This window comes from Triticum aestivum, chromosome 3D (assembly GCF_018294505.1).
Source record: "Triticum aestivum cultivar Chinese Spring chromosome 3D, IWGSC CS RefSeq v2.1, whole genome shotgun sequence".
In the NCBI taxonomy this organism is placed as follows: domain Eukaryota; kingdom Viridiplantae; phylum Streptophyta; class Magnoliopsida; order Poales; family Poaceae; genus Triticum; species Triticum aestivum.
In genome coordinates, this window is record NC_057802.1 from 446,160,915 (window position 1) to 446,182,451 (window position 21,537).

General features: G+C 45.3%; 1 protein-coding gene across 4 annotated transcripts; it reads left to right on the top strand.

Annotated features, from left to right (window-relative positions):
- Positions 1 to 1,128: 1,128 nt before the first annotated feature.
- LOC123079550 (WAT1-related protein At1g09380) lies at positions 1,129 to 16,367 on the top strand. 4 transcript variants are annotated; one of them, XM_044502333.1, is made up of 9 exons: positions 1,129 to 1,409; positions 6,625 to 6,783; positions 13,022 to 13,252; positions 14,583 to 14,645; positions 14,731 to 14,847; positions 15,080 to 15,332; positions 15,471 to 15,629; positions 15,743 to 15,894; positions 16,009 to 16,367. In XM_044502333.1, exons 3-9 carry the CDS (start codon positions 13,038 to 13,040, stop codon positions 16,193 to 16,195), a joined length of 1,146 nt encoding a protein of 381 aa, XP_044358268.1. In that variant the 5' UTR covers positions 1,129 to 1,409; positions 6,625 to 6,783; positions 13,022 to 13,037; the 3' UTR covers positions 16,196 to 16,367. The 4 variants fall into 4 exon arrangements, with proteins under 4 accessions (XP_044358268.1, XP_044358269.1, XP_044358266.1 ...); XM_044502334.1 differs by lacking the exon at positions 6,625 to 6,783; XM_044502331.1 differs by lacking the exons at positions 1,129 to 1,409; positions 6,625 to 6,783 and adding an exon at positions 12,449 to 12,928.
- The last annotated feature ends 5,170 nt before the right edge of the window (positions 16,368 to 21,537 follow it).

The following is a 21,537-nucleotide window of genomic DNA, read 5'->3' on the forward strand; positions in this document are numbered from 1 at the left end:
ACCACACTCCCGCTAAGCTTTGGCCTCCGTCACCAGCAGGATGGGTGGCGCTTTCTGTGGACGGATCCTTCTCGATTCAGGACGGATGTGCATCCACTGGGATGGTACTTTGGAGGGAGAATGGTACGGTGATCTTCGCGGCCTACAGATACATCTTCAACTGTAATGACACCTTAGAAGCGGAGATCCATGTGTTGATGCAAGGTATGGCGTTGGCCATCCAACACTCGGACAAGCCTGTCATTGTCCAATCAGATACTTCAAAATTCAAATTCCCTGGCCATTCTTAGGGGAAACACTTTGTCTAGATCGGCCTATGGTCATTTAGATGCTGAGACCAAAGCTCTTATGGTTAATAGAGAGTTTGTTCCACTTAAGATTAGTAGGTACCGAGACTAGTACTGCGGTATGGTTGAACTCGAACACTTAGTGTTGTGAGGACTTGGTGTCTTGAGATTGTATATGAAATAAAACTCTCTTTAACCTCGCAAAAAAAATCAGTTGAAAAATTATAAATGGCAAAATCTTGGGGCAGATAAATGGCGGAGGGAGAAATGAGAGCGATCACAAAAAAAAAGGAGGGAGAAATGAGAGGCGCCGTTGCCCCGGCGAACAAATGGGGCTCGACCCGCTGCTGTCCGCCTCTCCGGGGACAAACGAAGGCCCGAAGATGCTGGGGTTGTTTGAAACAACCACACCTCCGTATATACCCCATGCGCGCTTCATGTAGAAGGGTTCCTAGAAAGCCGGGGAGATCTTTTCCCTGAGATCTTTTCACAAACATATTTTTTTCTAGCGAGGCTCTTCGCCGTCCCCTTGACCTTCTAGAAGTTACGGTAGGTAAAAATACAAGTGCCGAGTAAGCACCGGCTCTAGTGGAAAAGAAGCACTCCATATCCCACGAGAAACTCAACGCGCGCGACCACCCGCATAGGCGCACACTGACTGACTGAACTCAACATGCAACCACATGCACGGGCCTTCTACTAGCGTACACTCACTGCCTCACTAAACTAACTCTCCTGGCTCCCTCGTGAAGAAGACTAAACTAACTCTCCTACATGCAAGCACACACTTGACTCCATCCTAAGAACATGGACACCGTTTTAACATCACCTTTCTCCTCCCTTCATCCCCGTGGATTCCACGGGGAGACAGTGAGGGAGCTGAGCAACGATGGCAGGAGGAATCTCTTCTCCCGATTTCCTGTGACGTAGCTGATCGTTCATCTATGAGACTGATCGTGGTGATCGGGGATCTGATCGTTCGAGCCATCGAGAGGGAAAGGGGAGGCTCCCCATCGCGTTCGGGTGATCCTGTGCCATCGGGTTCGTGGATTCCTGCTTCCTCGTCATTCGGTTCCTGCGATCTTGTACGGTCGGAGTTGCTCTTGCAATCGCGCCGCAAAGGTTCGTGTGTATCGTCTCTCCCCAATGATTTAAGTTATAATATACTCTTACCATGAGAGGATTTGGATTTCGTTCTCTCTGCGTTTAGGTATTTCTGTTCTCTCTGGCCGGCATCCGAATTTATCTTCTGATGATAGGATCGGAGATGCCATTGTGTTTGTTTGTCACGAGTCTTGATCTGATTCTCTTCCTGATAAATTTGCTTGTTTGGGGTTGTGGAAACGAGCAAGTTTTTTTTCACTAATATAAGTTGATCGAGTAAGATTGCATTATCTGACGTGTAGTTACCAGAAAAGCAGCTGAATCAACATGTGGAAATGGGCTTGATTTAATGCTAGTGAATAGTGATGTTAACTTCTCGCTAATCGCTGGTGTGGTTCTCCGGCACCGTGTATGGGTTTACTAGAACATGATGGTGCGCATTGCCACGCGCCGATGTCGGTTCATTTGTTCAATATATAGAGGCTGTTTGGTTGGTGTCCACAGCGCTACGTGTCTGGCTGGATTGTCTCTCGAGTATGCCTGATGTTTGTTTGGTTCCGTGCTTGAGAGAGGAGATGCATGCCTGACATGTACTCCCTGGATATAAAATATAGAAGAAAATATGATGCTTAGCTCAGGCACTGTGCTTAGCCTGTCTCAGGCGACCTTTTTCCTGCCTGACATGTACGCGCGCCAGCCGATGCCTGGAGTGCTTAAGAGCCTTCAACAATATTTAAACAATCAAAAATAGGATGTCAGCCGACCATGAACCAAACACGTTTATGCCGGACTAGCCTGACCAGGCCGATTTGTCCATAAACTCAGGGAGCAGTCAGGCACTATTTTTTCTGAGACATGATGCTCAGGCCTCCAACCAAACAGCCCTGATATTACTTTTGCAAGATGACAAATCATTTAAGTAAATATGAAAAATAATTTGGAACTCCAATGTGTAAAATGGATACATACATATGCAAGAAAAATACAACCACGTTAAGACCATTGTCCATGATAAGGTGAGAACAAATTAAGGAAAACATTGTACTCGAAGAAGGTGCTATTATGTACTCCCTCCGTTCTAAAAAAATAGATGACCCAACTTTATGCTAACTTTGTACTAACTTTAGTGGTTGTATTTTGGAACGGAGGGAGTATTGCCTAAGTAGAGCATAGCAGGAAACATTGTACAGCAATTCAGATGCTTTGGTTAGTGGCGGCGGCCTCCTCGCACTTTTCACCAGAACTCACGTAGCCTCGCACTTTCCAACAAAAGGACCGCTGCCTCCTCTGCAAAATGCAAGATAGTTCAACATATATGAAAAATATGATGCATCATAATTCTTTAATTCACTATGCTCCCTAAGTTTGAAGCTCTCACAATCAATTGCGCTATACAGTTCGACTAGGTCATCAGCTTGGTGGATCCCTTTGGTGAATGCACGTGCTTTTGAGTATAAATCTCTACAATTTCTAAGCTCCCTAGTGAAGACGCTTGTTACACCTAGCCCGATCTGATGTATGTGTCGCTACTTCTGTTAGTGCGACCGAAGGCTATGGCGTCGGATGATGGTTGTGTCGCTGCACCCAGCTCTATCTTTCTCTTGTTGGTGTTGTGGCTTCCCTCCCCAAACCTCTCGTCTTCTTTGAGTCCGTGTCTAGGTACTCGCTCTTCCACGACTATTGCATCAATGAGATTGGACACAGCGTAGAAGCTGCCCGCTCCTCCACATTGGACCTCAATTGTTTCAGCAAGGCCGTCAAGCTCGCTAGGTTTACTCCCTTCTTTCCGCCATCGACACTTCGAACCTGTGTAATGCCGCCATGACAAATGAATGATGTCATGGCCTCATGGGTGCTAATTTTGGCGGTATAGGTACCATGCCAAATGAGTTGGGGAACCTCCTCGAGTTCAACTTGCCAAAGATGAAGGAGGGGAAGAAGAAAAAGTTCATTGTCGGCGTAATGGAACCCAAGGTTGTGGTCCACATCAACTAGGCCACCAAAATCTCTTGCCAGTCCAACCAGTACGTGCAGGAACTGCTTCATGCCATGTTACTGCATTTCAATTAGTACATCGACCATCCTTTGTTTTCCCTTCTATCGCAATCATTTTCTTAGTTTCGCTTTGGGGATAGGCCAGGAGCAGGGGTCCTATCATCCTGACTTCTGAGATATGATGTTGATGGCCTAATTTGCTCGGTGGGTTTTGGGCGACGTGTTTCCATTTTGATTTTGTGGATTTGGGGTGTTATGATTGCGATGGTGCTATGGTTCATTCTTGTGTTACAGAGTGTTTGCGGTTTGTTTCAGTTTCTTTGTTCCTCTGTTGCGTAGGCCTTTGTTCTTTGTGTATATGGTTGGCTCGTGTTCTGCTAATAAGAGGAGCACTGAAGCAACCTTAGGATGACTGCTCCACTTAAAAAAGTAGCCACGACATTAGCTAAACACATGGAAAACAAGTACTCCCTTCGTTTTTATTTAGTCCGCATATTAGCTTTGGTCAAAGTCAAGCTTTGTAAACTTTGACCAAGTATATATACAAAAAATATTAACATATACAATAACAAATCAATATCATTATATTTATTATTGAATGTACTTTAACATCATATAGATTTGTTATGGTAAGTGTTTATATTGTTTTCTATAAACTTAGTCAAACTTTACGAAGTTTGACTTCAGTCAACTCTAATATGCAGAGTAAATAAAAACGGAGGGAGTAATTACTAGAGAGAAAGAAACTGCACATCTTCAGATTCATTTGAAAAGATGGTGTTGTATGCAAAAAAAATCTTAGTGACTATACTATTTTACTTTGGAAAGATGGTGTTGTATGCCAATTTTTTCTTAGTGACTATAACACATCATCAACTTTATTTGAGCATATTATATATATTTACTACCACTAAGAAAAAAATTATTACCCTTGTGCCATGGTATAGTCAATGCCTGCAGCTATCTTAGCAACACGGTACAGGGAGATAATAGCCCAAAAATAATTGGTGTTCAGAATAATATATGGAGATAGTGAACCACATACAACAAAGATCCTACAGCCAACAACACAACTTGTTGTGGCACTAAGCATATCGTTCAGTATCTGCATTTAGAAGGACATGGCTGCGCTGGAACTTGTGAACAACATAATGGAAAATATATGCATATGTTGGACAACCCAGCCCTCAAAGGTATGATGGAACATGTGAAGAACAAAATGGAAAATGGATATGTGAGACAAACACAATACCCAAAAGGCAATTGGAGATATTGATCGGTTGCCTCGGTTAATCAAATTTTATCATTTGGCATGTCATGCAATGGCACCACCTCTCATTATTTTCATAGATATACTTCCTATAGATCAGTTGATTCAATAGCACTGAAATCAAGCCATGATAAACATGAATTCACAAAATAGATATTGATTATTTAAGGAACAAACAATACAACATTAGTAACTAACTAGTGGCTGAAGCTAATGTAAGAAGGAGAATTTATCAACTGCCAATGAACACCTCCAAATTTAGCACACGAAGATCCATAGATTAATACATAGTATATCAAACAGAGACCATCCTTACAATATTTTGTTGATAAAGGAATCAAACAATTCTACAGTAGCCCCAAAAATATGCTTAATTGGGACATGAGATCTTAGCAGCCCTATTGATTAGTCACTGATCCACGCACTGAGATCACACCCAAACCATATAATTATTGGAGAACAATTGAGATGACGACAAAAGATATCTGATATAAATATCTTCTGTTGTCTACCTTCGCACAAAACCATAATTATTGGAGCAAAACTGAGGTCCAAATGATATCTACCACTTGGCGCGACAGAAGGCGATGACGAGTGTCGTCTGCTCCTCGCTTGCTAGCGCCACTAGGTCGTATGTGTCCTCCACCTTTGCCCCACCTCAAGCATTGCCGATGCCGCCTCTTCCTCCACCTTTAAGTCATTTCAAAGAACTGGTGTCACTCTTTTCAAAACACAAATTTCAGTCATTTCAAAGAACTGGTTTCACTCATTTCAAAGAAAAAGGATATCACTCATTTCAATTAAAATCAAGTTTCAATTAATCAAAAGCTAATTTCGCTCATTTCAGGAACTAATTTCATGCATTTTTTGAAATTGTTGTTTGTGAAATATAACTGATTTCACTTATTTCAAAAGATCCATTTCAATTTTTTTTCAAAGGACCCGTCCATCTTTTCCAAAACAGCATTTGTTGTGAAATATACGAATCACTTTTTTGAAATTACAAAAAATGGGTGTGAAACTTATTATTTCAAATTTGTGACACTGGTCATTTAAAAGAGTTGATACAGACTATTTTTGTTACGGTTATAATTCACAAAAATATGATTACAGAAAACCAATTTTACTTAGGTAAGAGAAACAATTTCACTCATTTTAAGTATAATCAATTTTCTTACAATGAGTGAAATATATTTCTCTTTTATTGATTTCACATGTTTCATTTTTTTGTTGTATTTTATGAATATGATATTTACGCTTCACAAATAAGCAGTTTCATACATTGAAATAGATTGAGTGAAATACGTGGATTGAAACGTTAATTAAATTTAAACATCTTTGAAACGCATCCAAGATTAGTCTTGTTTTAAAGGTCTTGATGCCAGGAGTTTAAATATATAAAAAGTTATTATGGTTAAAAATATATGAACGATTTAAATTTTCTAAGCTGGGATAAAAACATAGATTTGTTGGGTGAGAGAGGAGAGAGAGTGGATGTGTCATATTCGTGCCATGCATGCATGTGGAGGATAGAGGAATGTGTGTGGGTGGGCCAACGGGAAAAACATGTTTTTTTTTAACTAGCGGGAAAAAACATGTTAGCAGTGGGGCCTGCGTTTTTTTAATAGTTTGGATTGCCTACCACACATGTGTCACGTGACACAGTGGGGCCTGCGTTGGTTTGATTTAAAATCATATACAATAGGTGGGCTGGGGAATACAAAAAGCAATACAAATAAAGTGGGCCTCTCCCTTCAAAAGAAAATAAAGTGGGCCTGTAACCGCACGAATCGTGAAGCAATTATGTGTTAGATGTCTTGCCGCTAGCCCAGGTATGCCGCTGCACAGCCTGCTATTCGTATCGGGCCAGGGAGTTAGGCCTGCTGCCGCCAACAGACTGGCCCGACTTTGCAACGCTTTCTCGCTCTCGCCTCGCGACTCTCGTCTTCTGATCGCCGCCACGTGCAGGAACGAACGACGGACGGTGACTTGCTCGGCGTCGTTCCCTAGGCAAAGTCGTTTTGCTCCCCATCACAAGATCGTCACGCGGATGCATGCCAGCGGTCGTGCGGAGGAGGTGCCTGCTGAGTGCTGACCAACAACCTCGCCGCCGTTTAACTGGCGTAAGTACGTGTGATCTTCCCTCCCCATCTCGTCTCATCGCATGCTTATTTGTTGGTTTCGTTTCTCAAATTCTTCTTACTGATGTCCCCTCGGCCTTCGCCTCAGTTTTACGGAGTAGTTCAGTGAACGAAACATGGATACAGATCGATTTATTCTGGGTAATTGGGTACACGTGGGCCGCCTCTGCGGCCGTCTGACAGAGCGGCATCGGCTCGCGGCATGGACCAAATTGCAAACACGAGGCCTAATATATGGAAGGTGTTCTGGTCCCTCCATACTCAATACGTGTATCTAGGGCTGCAAGAAAAGCTCGAGGCTCGTGAGCCGCTCGACATCGACTTGTTTTTTGACTCGACTCTCGATCGACTCGAAAAGAAATGAGCTGAGTTTGAACACTTTATGTAGCTCGACCAAGAAACTAGCCGTTCCTGAGCCAATGTTGGCTCGCTCAATTTTAGCTCGATAGCTCAACAGAATATCATTATATTAAATGATCATGTCATATATTAAATGAAAATATAATAATTTATTACCATATATGTTGTCCATATTTTTCTTATTTTATTTACAGTTTGCCTAATTCACGTCTAGATGTTTTCTAAGGATGTCACATCTAAACTCCCACAAATAACGGAGCAACAAGGAACAAACAAAAAGCTGGAATAAAAAATAGACTACAAACATAGTGGACATCAGGTTAGATATGACATAACTATGTCACATCTAGATGTGTCCTAGACAGACTTTTTTATTTACCAACGAACATGAAAATTTAACTAAGTGCAGAGAGGATTGAGGCATAATTATGGCACATGGTCGACTATGTGTTAAATATCCTATATTTTTGGCAAAGGTTCCCAGTATATTCACCTTAATTTTTTTTGTTTTTATCCATAGATTTATAATTTTTTCCATCTCATTTAGCTCGAAACTAGCTCGAGATCGACTCGAGATTGTTACAAGCTGAGCATGAGTCATGTTCTGCAGGTCGATCATGAGCTTCACTCAGTTTGAGCTCGCTCGTATTTTCATATGAGTTGAGATGAGCCAACTCCAACTCGCTCGAGATTGACTCGTTTGCAGCCCTACATGTATCAGGCCTACTCAGTGTCCACCATTTTTTTTCTTGTCTTCTTTATCTTCTATATGGGATCACAAGAGCCACTTGTTTTGTTTTTCTCTGAGCGACAAGTGAGACCCACTTTGCTCTTCCACCTCTCGTCTTCACCCGCCCTCTCCATCATGGATGCGCTCAACGAGAGCTCGCTTAAGTTCTATGCACTATCTCCAAGCGCTGTTCAACAAAAGGGCGCAAACCAAGCACCGCGCTTGCCATTGCAGTCGTGCGCCACAGCGTTGGTTGTTGCAAGGGACAACCCCGTCGTGACACGCCATTGCGCCGTCCCCTGGTTCTCCCTCGGGATTGCAACATGGGTCATGTTGCAAAGAGGATGGTTTGTCCGGGGTTGTAACATGGTCAATGTTGCAGTCGCAACACAGTTCTTGTTTTTGAGAGCACAACAAGGCTACTGTTGCAGAGATCAAATGGCTATTTGCTACCCCATCCGATGGCTACGGAGGGGATCTTTTCAGATTATCACCGGCCACTAGTAGGGCTGCCTAATATGTGATAAATGCATTTGCAAGAGAATTTCCTTTTCAGTTAAAACATGGAAGATATGTTTTCTATCACAGTGCACACCTGCCCATTCCTAGCATGCTTGAAAGATAGGATCTGCAAATTCTATTCTTATTTTAATTTCTTGGCCGGAACGTCCATATATCTTTCGATGAACATGATTGAATAAAAAAATACTTTATACAACTTTTTGTAATGCAAAACTTATTACAAATAAGAGGCCTTACTTTAGTTTATAGCGTATTGTTATAATCAAAATTATATTAGAAATAAAGAGACATTTATGTATCATTGCTCTGAATATTGTTAGATGAACATAGTAGGGGATCTCCAATGGCAAACTGCAAAGGGAAACCCCTACTTGTCGGACGTGTCCGCGGACATCCGCTAGGAATGTTGGTACCCAACGATAAACCTCAAATTTATTGAGTTGTCCAGACATTCAAACTAACATAGTTCACGCATGCATAAACATCAAATATAGTTCAAATTTACATAAAACTTGAACTAAAACTACTCTAAATTTACCTAACAAACTATAGGCGAATCTTAAACGTTGTCGGGCCACCACCGTCGTCAACGTCGCTCCAACCGTTGTCCTAGTCGTCGCAGCACCTGTCCTGGGCTGCGGTGGCATGCTCGCGGAGGAGCGCCTCGGCCTTGGAAGCTTGCTCATGTACCTATCGGTTGCTAGGGTTTGGGTGATTTGGGTGAGTGGCGGAGAGTGGAGAGTGCGAGAGAGGGGCCCGGATAAAAAGGGCGATTATTGGGCCGACATTGCGGTCTATCCAAACTCTCCTACTCCTCCCCTCTACTCGGGGCCACACCGGGGGATATTGGACACCTCAGACAGTAATATTGGTGGTAGGAGCCTGTTTGGATGGCATTTTTGGTCCGGACGGTTTAGTACAGACATATGGGGAGAAGTGGGGGAGCCCGTTGGAGATGCCCTTAGACCGTGCATCAAGATACAAGCAAGATCAAATCACCGTGTAATGAAGGGCTTGGTGGCATGCGTGCTCACACATGCACATGTAATACTCCTAATTATAATTCTGACGTTAATATTAAGAGGCCTCAGTTCTAGTTTCACCTGGACCCTTGAAATTTCAAGACCGGACCTGGGCGACCATGTTGCTCGATGTGTCGGGGGGGGGGGGGGGGGTGCTCCTACCACTAGTGAGGAAGTGAGCGCACTACTAGAAGGTGGCAGGAGTGTGTGCGTCATTGGAGGGTGGCGGCATGGCCGATGGCATCTGCGCGCCAGGGGACTGTGACTAGCACGAGAGGCTGACATGTCGCGGTTGTCATTGTCATTTGCATGGGGGTGTGAGAGGCACGAGTGGAGGGAGTTCAGGAGAGGTCGGCTATCTTCGGAGTCGGGGCTCAACAAGCCATAAATAACGCCCTGGACTCAAAGATGATGATGCCTTTGCTAAGCTATGTTCTCTACACCTCTTTAAGGTGCACTCACCTGTGCTAAATCTCCTTAAGGATCACAATGTGGGGTCTCAAGCTGGGAGTACCAATGCTTGTGATAAATTTCTAGTAGTCTGAAGAAACATGATCTCTCTGAACATTTAGATCCACCGCTACGGCTAGGCCTTCGCTGCACGCAACCTCGTCCAAAGTAGAGGGGTCCACCATGCCCTATTCACTCCTATGGAAGTTTACTTTTAAACCAAAGAGGTGCTAAAAAATAGTATACACTTCAATTTGAGAAAACAAGTCATTGAGTATGTCGGAATTGCTTGGGTCACACCTTAATGAGAATGTATTTTCCTCCCCGGGACAAACACCTTCCCATCCAACCGTGTATCCTTTTCCATATAAGGTCCTTCAAATACTGGAAAACGCCATGCTTTTGTCTCCCTACATCAGAAGATAGTCCATGGTACCACTCATTCGGGGTCTCATTTTGTACTTTTAGCACAACCTTATTCTCTCTTCTTCTATCTTCCGGGCATCCCTTGCCAAAAAATACCGATGACTTATCCAAGTTAACTCTTTGTCCAGAAGCATCATAATACTCTTTACTGCATTTATGAACCTTAGTAGATCGTGCCACATTTGCCATGAAAATTATGATACAATTATCTGCAATAACAAGTGGTTCACTTGCGGAGACGTGGGCGCGACATTTACTCCAGCAACAATATATCATCAGCACTGCCCGCTCTCAATACACATGATAAGCCCGTGTGCTAAGAGAAACAAATATGGTGAAATAGGATCACCCTGATGGATTCCCTTAGATGGTTTGAATTCCAAAGCAGGTGCCACATATGAAGAGCATTGAAAAGGTCATGGTGGAAACACATCTCATTACTGACGCCACCCATCTTGGCACAAACCCTAACTTTTGCATTGTAGCCTCTAAATACCTCCGCTCAACTCTGTCATAAGCCTTCATCATATCTAACTTTAAACCACATTGAAAATTATCCTTGCTTCTCTTTCTTATTCATAAAGTGCAAATACTGGTATGCTTTATAATATTATCAGTAATGAGCCTTTCAGGAACAAATGTTGATTGCTCATCAGAGATCACTTCCGGGATGATCTGCTTGAGACGGTTGGCGAGCACTTAGGGTAAAATTTTGTAGATCACATTGCACAAGCTTATTGGCCGAAAGTGAGTAAGGAATTTCGGGGGTTTAACCTTGGGAATTAAGACAATGAACGTTTTGTTAACAGACATTGCTCTACTATTAGTCGTATAGATTTTAAACATGAATTTAACAGAAAAATATGTCTATATTGTTTATTTTATCTGCCCCCACACACTAGGCAATAATAAGATTAACACCCCAATAAACCTACCTAAGTCCAGCCTAGCATGATAATATTAAGGAAATGAAGAGTAAGTCATCACATAATAGAGGCCAGAACTTTCGTAAAACAATAGGAAGACCATCTGGACCAGGTGCCTTATTGTCAAAACCTGTCTAATCTCCTCCGTAGTAAATTCCCTATCCAACCACATCCTCTCTTCACCATTCAACACATTAAGAAATTGTAAATCTAAGCTATCATTTACAGCACTACTAACTTCGATTATTGCAATTGTGTCTTGATTATTGATAACCGAAACAATATATAAGAACAAGTAGATCATCAATGATCAAGTAAACTAAGTGTAGGCCTTATGTTCCCGTATCGATATTATTTGTTGGAAGAAGACGCAAAGTTATTTATGTATACGCCTAATTTGGCATGGTGTCGACCTTACTTATGTGAATTATCATCATACGAGGGATTGGGATTTCTGAGACGGCTCCTGCTTCTTCGCTCGAGATGGCCGGCCAAAAAACTTCCCTCATTGGTTTGTCTTGTCTGCGTAGGAAACGAAAGTATGCTTGGTGCTATGCCTCGTCAAATCAGTTGGTAACTGCAATCGGGTGTACCATACCTCTTCAACGTCTGTATTTAAGCTGGGATGGAGACAGGCTCACAAATTAGGCACGTCCACACGTGAAACTGAGGCAAACGTGGGAAAATAGATACTGCTACCTAGGATGGATCAGCAGGTTGGCTGGTGATGCGAAATGACTTCTTTGTCGCTATATATAATCAAGTAGCTCGACGTTTGCTTACACACTGACGGATCCATCTGCTGTCTGTGCGCACCTACAAATTTGAATTTTAATCAGACTCGCTAACAGGACCAGGACCTAGTCTGTTAGAATTTGCACCTAAACCTACAAATTTTAATCATCACCAATAATCTCTGCTAGACAAGATTGAAATTAAATTATCCGCATTCGGTTTATTATTGAGTATCTTCCTACAGTAACAAATACATCAATTTATTTATTACTGCATTACATATCGAGGATAAGTTTGGCCTCGGATCATCAGGTTTTAGTTAAGCGGCGGTACACTTTCAAAAGAAACTTCAGAAGTTTCTCTTACGTACCGAGGTGGGTATCAACATGCGTTAGGGATGGGAGGGCATGATTCAAGGCAGTCTGGTAGTATTTCTTTCGCCCAATTGTTCCCTCCGCATCACCAATTAAGTAGTACAAGAATTTCCATAAACCTCTGGAGTAAGCTAAATTAATAGGATCACACTTATAGTGTTTTCGCAATTTCAGCCGCAAACCAAGTGAGAACTGAACTGTCTTGGTTTGGGAAACATTGGTCGCGACTCGCGACCAACCAGAACCTCGGCATTTTGAAATGATGGCCAGTTTTTTTAACATAGAAGACCGTCAAGACGCGGTTAAGTTAGTCTCGTTCAGTCAAGAAGACTAATTGCACACACGGCATGCATATTATACAAGGACGCACTGGTGTGGATGTGCGCTGCAGTGGTCGCAGCCCGAGGCCATCGCAGGCATCTGTCCCACGTCAAGCCAACATAGCTAGCTTTTGTTTCTTTCCAACTTCTGGGTTTCTTGCATTGAGATTTGGCGCCAAACATGTGGCAGAAAGCAAGAGCCTTAAGTATATATATAGCCCAGTTTTTCATGTATATATGCATCCCCATTTGGATAGCTGTAGCTGGTATTGCTTAGTGCATTTACTCTACATAGATCAGTTTGCTCACTTTCTGCTGTGAAAGCATCTTCAACCTCAGTACGATTGATCAAGCTGCAGGGGAACATCAATCAACATGGATGTCGCCGCTGTGGACAAGAAGAAGAAGGTGCTGCTGGCGGAGGGGCTGTTGCTCCCGGTGAGCATGGTGCTGGTGCAGGCCTTCACCATGGGAGCCCTCATCCTGTCCAAGCTTGCCTTCAACGTCGGTATGGCGCCTTTTGTCCTCCTCGCCTACCGCAACCTCATCGGTGCCATCACCGTTGCACCCTTCGCCTTCTACTTTGAGAGGTACATACTCTGGCCCTGTCGCTTCCTTAGCTAGGTATTTGTTCTGTTTTTTTTTTCAGAGAGCGTCTCTTCTTTTCTTCATGTCTTATAGACTGTAGGATAGTATCCCACTCTGTTTTGTTTGACCGAGAAATAGCCTGACAATTACATAAATTTGAGTTGACTCAAGTTGCTTACATAGCACAAAGCTTGATGGTGTTCGGATCCAAAACTGTGTTCAGTTTTTAGCAAACAAAGTGCTGCAACCTCTTAGCAGTTTTTTAGTTTTGTTCATGTTCACTGAAGTATTTGTCTTTTATTCTATCTTTGTCCCTTGTGTGAAGTCCTAGATTTTTTTATATCACCGTCCATCGACTAAGAGATTCGTTAACACAGTCGACTAAGAAGTATACATACTAATATTTAAAATTTTGTTGACTAGTCGTAGCAGAACACTACACTAGATTATAGTATTAGAAATGATTTAATAAATCTCAAAATAAACAGAAAACTGCACCGCCATTGTTTTCCCACATGCTATGAACAAACAGTGAAATTTATTTTACTAACTTTATATTATATATGCTAATGCAAGTATACTGTGGTTTCTAGTTTTAAACAACAACAAAGTTGGTTCTACGGGCTTCATTTCACCCACATAGGCAGTTCTAAACATACTGATGGTCAAGTAGAAAGTTTGATTGTGAAAAGAAGCACCAAAACTTTGTACTTATCAGAACTCTTGTCTTACATTTCGAGGAAAGAAAACTCACGAGAAATAGAAAGAAATCGTATATCCATGTGTGTTAAGTGTTAGAAGAATGATAGAGACATTTCAACGAATCATGACATTTCCATGTGTTTCGAAAAAAAAATTGAGCAAGTTTGTTAAGTACGTGCACAGCTAGTATCACGCAATTTCAGCATCGTCTCGGTTTAGTAAGACATGAGGTGGACAAACATGAAAATAGGTGCTTTCCTTTCCGTTCTATATATGTAAGTTAGATACATCAATCGGCCTTGTTGTTGATGTATAACTGTAAAACGTTGCTGCTGATCTATCACCCATACAGGAAATAGTATGCATCAGGTCGAACTTTCTTGTTGGGCATCAGTCACATTCCACTTCATTGGTGCTTCCTTTGTGACGATCGGCAGGTCAAATTTTCTTCAGGAATACAACAAAGTAATCTCGTATCACAGCACAATTTCTTAAAAGTTACACTTGAAATGAAACATGCTCGAACCGAACATACAAATTTCTTAAACCGTATCTTCGTTATATTCAAGTTGTTTTGACATACGGAATTTTCTCCACGAATTTTACACTTACCATGACTGATGAATGCAGGGAGATGATGAAAAAGGTGAACTTGAAGGTATGGGGCTGGATCTCCATCAACGCTTTGTTTGGGTCAGTACTTGTCCCTTACTTTGAACAACCCTGTATATATATCGTACGTCCAGCATTCTAATTTCGTTTGGCAATTTGACATCAGAATTGTGCTAGCAATGGGACTGCACTACTACGGCCTGCGCGCCACCAATGCGGCCTACACTGTCAATTTCCTTAATGTGATCCCCGTTGTCACCTTTATCATTGCTATAATACTCCGGTAAGTTACATACATTGTCTATTAATCTGCATTGCCTAACTCTATTTCAAAACGGATGGAGTAGTTATTTACATCACAGGTGCACAAATAAGGCCATCATGAACCTAACTTTATTGCATAGACACATGTGCTGACTACTGACCTGTATGACCATTAGGCCATGTAATGTTGGGAATGGATCTGGCTTCATTGATCTGACAGTCTGAAAATGCTGGTCTACAAACTTATTCAGAGTAGAGCGGCTGAAGATTGCCACATGCCCAGGCAAGATGAAGGTCATCGGTGCGGCGATTTGCGTGGGGGGGACCATGGTGATCAGCATGTACAAAGGCAAGCTGCTGCATCTCTGGCCTACCCACCTGCTGAAACCGCAGCTGCAGTCGGTTGGTGCGGCATCCTCTGTCCCTGACCACCACAACATGCTCATCGGCACACTGTTCTTAGCCGGCAGCTGCCTCAGCTACGCCTTCTGGTTCATCATACAGGTTCAACTAGCATAGTATCATACAGATTCTTCATTCATGTCGCAGCAATAATACACTTGTGAATTGTGATGATACAATTAATTGTACCTTCCCAAGAGTTTCGTTAAATTTCCAATTCAAATGAACTAAATTGCGCAGGTTCGAGTGTCCAAGGAGTTTCCGTCCAAGTACTTCTCGACAATGCTGGCGTGTGTGTCGGGGACCGTGCAAGCGGTGGTGATCGGGGTCATGCTCGACAGGCGTCCAATGGCATGGGCGCTCAATTGGAATCTGCAGCTGCTCACCGTCGTTTACTCGGTAATTAAGTGGCCAGTAGCAATTTGATGTGACCATCCTTGAGCTCATCAAGCCTCTTCCATGGATATGCTACAGCTTGCACGGTCTGACTACTTTGCACATGCGTTATTCAGGGGGTGTTCAACACTGGCATCACCTTTTGCTTGATCTCGTGGGCCGTGTCTCGTCGCGGGCCAATATATCCTTCCATGTTCAACTCGCTGTCACTGATAATCACCACGGTCCTCGATTCGGTGCTGCTTGGCACAGATGTCTCTGTGGGGAGGTGAGAATGGATTTCTGTCATGTGCATCTTCAGACATGGGATGGTTGTATGCAATGCATTTACTGTAGCGAATCCGGCAAGCTGCTAACAGTGATAACCTGCTTGTGCTTCCAGCTTGCTGGGAGCGCTGCTGATCATCATCGGGCTGTATGCATTCCTCTGGGGGAAAGGGAAGGAAACACAAGAGCAGCGCAAGCAAAGCAGAGAGGCGGCGAACGGAAACGGGAGCGCGGCAGGTAATGGGCTGGACAGCGTGCAGGTTGGGAAGCACGAGGTGCGAATTCGCGTGGAAGTGAGCTAGCTAATTATACAGACACATATATAGACAGTATTGGCGCAGAAGGCAGATGAAAGGAGTCAAATCAAGATGAACAAATCTCTGAGATCAGATGTATATACATATGTATGTATGTATGTCTTATGCAGACTCTTATTTTTTCGAGATAAGAACAACTCTAATAGATTCTTTAAAATCCTCCCACCCTCTAAAATCGTAAAAAATAGACAAAACAGACTAACATATTCCCATAAAGCATTCATATCCCTAGAATCTTTACAGGTTCCTCTAACCCCCCCCCCCCCCCCCCCCCCCCCCACACACACACACACACAGAGACAGTAGGTAAGAAGGGGGTATAGAGGGCACTATGGACTAGTAGTTTGGTTGGTTCTTTTTTTGAGCAAAGAGTAGTTTGGTTGGTGACCTGGGCTCTTCGTACCTGGGGAAAACTAGCGCCTGGCATGGGCCTGAATTTGCGTTGATTTGTGCTTGGCCGGGCTAGCCTGCGCTTGGAGTGTTTTCTCGATTGAGCTATGCCCTAGTTTTGTCTGCCGATTAGGCCCTAGGCTGCTGCCAGGCGTAGAAAATGGACACCTGGACGCGACTGAACACGCTACCTGGCGCTAAGTACTTTATAATTTTATTTGATTGAGCTAGGCTAATCAAGTTGCTAGGGAGGGCCAGGCCAGACAATCTAACAAACAGTTATCAGGCACATGCCAGGCCAGGAATGTTGCGGTATGGACACAAACCGAACTAGCCCTGTATCCCTCCATTTTTTGGCACCAGGGATGTTTCACGCCCAACTCCTACCTCCCACCACAAGCCACCTCGTCGTGCCACCGCTCCCGGATGTCACACCGTTCTGCACATCTTTGTGGAGCCATTGTTGAGGGTATTTCGTCGAGTACCTAACAACAGTACGGTAGTTGCACACGGATTTTGTTTAGTAGTGGGGTGTTGCCACATTTCGTCAGATGAACACAGGGTACAAGGTGACCCAAGGTTCGGGCTCCATGATGGGGATAATATCCCTACTACTTATATGAGATTAGTTTGAGACAAGGAACAAATAGAGGTTACAACTAGGGTCTATTAGAGTTGGTCAAGCTATATATGGGCAATCCATACGAGATGTCGAGATCGAATTGGCTAAGGTGTATAATCTATGTATTCGGTAGATCTTGTGTGTCCCCTCCTCATGGCACCACGTACCCATTGAGATGGGGCCTAGTTAGGTTGGCTTGGCCTTCCTTCGAGGTACTCTTGATGATCCACGATCTGGACTCCTCCGAGTTTGCTAAGCCTACTGCTCATCTTGGAGAAACCAGGGTGGCACGCTTGTTGAAGTCGGTTGCCCGGGTATGGCCCGATAAACCTGTGCATATAGGCATAAATATGGACCATACAACATTTGCTAGACAGGGATACAATGGCAGTACTTTTCCTCGGTTTCTCCATTTTTGATAAATAAATAATTATTAGAGAGTGAAAACTGGCAAAACGTTGAGAAACTATAAGAAATTTTTTGAAAAACTCTATAAAATGGAGCCATCAAATCCCCAAAGCTTAGATCCTTCCCAACCTCGAGAAAATGAAAGATAAAAATGAATGAAGAGGAACTTGACGTAAATAAAAAAAGTCATACCGGTCCGGGCAGATATAGTATTATTGTCTTCATGTTTCCTGCAACCTTAACAAGATGATATAGAATATTTAAAAGGTTGCACCTAACCGCGTTGCCTAACCATATAGAATCTACTAACAAAGATATCAAGTTCTTCTCTCAAGTCTTAAGAGTTAGCTTGGCAGCAAAAACAAGTCAAAATCGCATTTTTTTAGAGTGAAAACATTTTTAGCACACAAGGAATTATACAATTTAAAACGTGGATGAAGAGTATGATCAAGTGGATGCTTTCCTCCAGTAAGGATTCGTTATCAAATCTCCTGTTATGACCGGCATAGGGGCTTAACCCAGTGGGTTATGGTCCAAGTATCTTAATTAGGGGCTTAGCCCAATTATCTTATCATATTAGTATCGTTTGCTTAGGAGTCAAGTAAACCTCTCTATATAAGGAGAGGAGATGTATCAATCTAATCAAGCAAGAAGCAATCATAATTTGCTCGGCTTCCCTTAGGGAGCCGGGAGACCTAAACCCTAGCCGCCTCCTGCCTTCGCCGTCGCAAGGACGGCGCCACGGCGCCGGCCGCCGCGCACCAGCCCTCGTCCTTCCCCCTCCTTCCCCTACAACCTACGCCCTAGATCCGGTAGGGCCCTAACTCCTACCAATTTGGTATCCAAAGACTCGGGCTCGATCATGTCTTCGTCAACGCCAACGCCGCCGCTGCCAATCACCACCACCGCACCGCTGACCACCGCCGGTTCCCCACCGCCGTCGGCCCCGGTCACCGTCACCGCCGCCGGTTCCCCCACGCCGCCGGCCCCGGTCACCTCCGCTGCGCCGACAACCGCTGTTTTCACGCCGGAAGAAGTCACCAGCATTTTGCGGGATCTCGTGACGGCCGTCCAGGGCATCCATCTGTACCTGGTCGGGCCGGCTGCGACTACCGCCGCCTATGGCCACCCCGCGCTGCCGTGGCCGTCCCAAGGCGCGCCTGCAATGGGCGGACCACCGTTGCCGCCGTTCCAGGCGGGGCACCCCAGCGGGCCGCCTCCGCCGCTGTTGCACCTGCCCTGGTACTCGGTACCCGCGGCGATCGCCGGGCCCCATCCGTCGTTCCAGCCGCCGCCCGCCCCAGTGTCGTCCTGGCCGCAGTGGCCCGCGCCGGTTCTCGCGGCGCCATCCGCGCCCGCCCCAGCGCCGCAGTGGCCGCACTGGCCCGCGCCGGTCCCAACCGCGCCAACCGCGCCGGTCCAGCTCCCACCGCCGCCGCCCAGCTCCGGACTGGGCCAGTCCACACCGGGAGGCCTCCCGATCCAGCAGGTCCGATTTTCACCGTCACCGTCCCAGATCCCGGCCTGGCTAACCGGGACATCGCCACCGCCAGTTTACACGGAGGCCGGGGACCCACCGGTACCCACGCTGCAGTCTGGGGCCTCGTCCGGCTCTGCGGGGGCCTATGACGGTCTCCCCACCGTTGACCAGGCGCCGTCATCATCACTGCTCCGCACCGTCGAGCCGGTCGGCCATGGCGCGCCGACCCAGACGCCACCACGGTTCGCCAAGATCGACTTCGCCACTTATGACGGCACGGAGGACCCGCTTAACTGGCTCAAGCGGTGTGAGCAGTTTTTCCGTGGACAGCGCACACTCGCGTCGGAGCGCACTTGGCTGGCATCCTACCACCTCCGCGGTGCAGCCTAGACCTGGTACCACGCCCTCGAGCAGGACGAGGGCGGCATGCCCCCTTGGGAGCGCTTCCGCGAGCTCTGCCTCCTTCGTTTTGGGCCCCCGATCCGCGGGAGCCGCCTGGCGGAGCTAGGCCGCCTTCCCTTCACCTCCACGGTTCAGAACTTCGCCTACCGTTTCCAGGCCCTGGCATGCCACGCGTCGGGCGTGACGGCGCAGCAGCGGGCCGACCTCTTTGTCGGTGGACTTCCGGATCACATCCGCGTGGACGTGGAGCTTCAGGGACCCCGGGATATCCAGACGGCCATGTACTACGCCCGCGCGTTCGAGCGCCGCGCGGTGGCCGTCCAGCAGGAGTCACCGTCCCGGGCCACTGGGTCGCTACCCTGGCCAGATCCCGCTCTGGGTCGGCCTGTTCAGGCTTCCGCGGCACCCCTCGCCGCGACCGCGGCGCGCCCGTTCCGCCGGCTTACCTTGGCTGAGCTACTCGAGCGTCGCCGCCAAGGGTTGTGCTTCAACTGCGATGAGCCCTACACGCACGGCCACGCCTGCCCGCGACTCTTCTACCTGGAGGTTGCAGACTACATTCCGGAGGACGCCGTCGCCGCCGACCTTGCCGCCCCAGCTGTCGCGCAGGTGTTTGACGCTGGTTGATCACCTCGAGGAGTTCAGCAAGCGCTTTCCCATCTTACAGCTCGCGGACGAGCTGTTTGTGCAGGCGGGAAGGAGTGTTATGACCGGCATAGGGGCTTAGCCCAGTGGGTTATGGCCCAAGTATCTTAATTAGGGGCTTAGCCCAATTATCTTATCATATTAGGATCGTTTGCTTAGGAGTCAAGTAAACCTCTCTATATAAGGAGAGGAGATGTATCAATCTAATCAAGCAAGAAACAATCATAATTTGCTCGGCTTCCCTTAGGGAGCCGGGAGACCTAAACCCTAGCCGCCTCCTGCCTTCGCCGCCGCTGCTCCGTCGCAAGGACGCCGCCACGGCGCCGGCCGCCGCGCACCAGCCCTCGTCCTTCCCCCTCCTTCCCCTACAACCTACGCCCTAGATCCGGTAGGGCCCTAGCTCCTACCATCTGCCTACCTTGATCCGAAGTCAGTGAACTTAACAAGGAAGCAACGCTTGGTGTTATGTTATAATCAAGTTTAGGAGCCCTAATCATCCATCAGCAAGTATTGCGGCCATTACAAAACACTCTTAAATCGGTGGCCAAGTGGTGCACAAATCACCAAGCAAATAAGTTGTTCTATGTGTTGGTCATTTGGCCGGATATGCTCTTTGTGTTGGTCATTTGGCCGAATATGCAACTTATTGACCATGTCCTCTTTTGCTACCCTCCCATGCATGCACATTGTACTTGAGGGTGGAGAAGAAGCACTTCCTCCTCCTTCATTGTTGGTTGAAGTTGAATGCGCAACATAAGTGGCTCATGTCCATTGCCCATCCTGACAAGACCGGCGGCAGGAATCATCGACAAAGTGATGAGGGAGGAAGCACGAACAACTGGTCTAGGAGGGTAAAATTGACATCTTTTTGCATGGATTGCTAAACTGAAACTTTTTTTATCAGACGCATGTAAGAACTTACAATCATCAGTTGCTTTTTGGTTGTAATGGTTGCATATTGATCAACATATGAACTTCAAATGAAGGAGGTCAAACAAGGTGCAAATGTTTTGGGCATGCCATGGAATATTTCTAGATTTATTTCAGTCTTTCTGGCGATATTCCTTCAATGGGAAGAGGTTGTCGTCGACTACTAAGCGCTTGTGATGACATCATCAATTTCAAAATGTTATATCGGCTCAGTATCTCAAAGTGCTTAGAGGTAGGGTGTGTGTGTGTTCATAGGGTGAGTATATATGAGCATCTACGATTTTACTGTGTTAAATAAACATACATATTACACATATGTATCTAAACATAAAGTTTTTTTTGGATTATTTGAGATATAAAGTAACCTTTATCAACTTTGGTCAAGGAAAATAGGCTCTGTCTCTGTGCAGCCCGTGAGCTATTTCCAATTTAGGGTCTTTATCTGCCCTA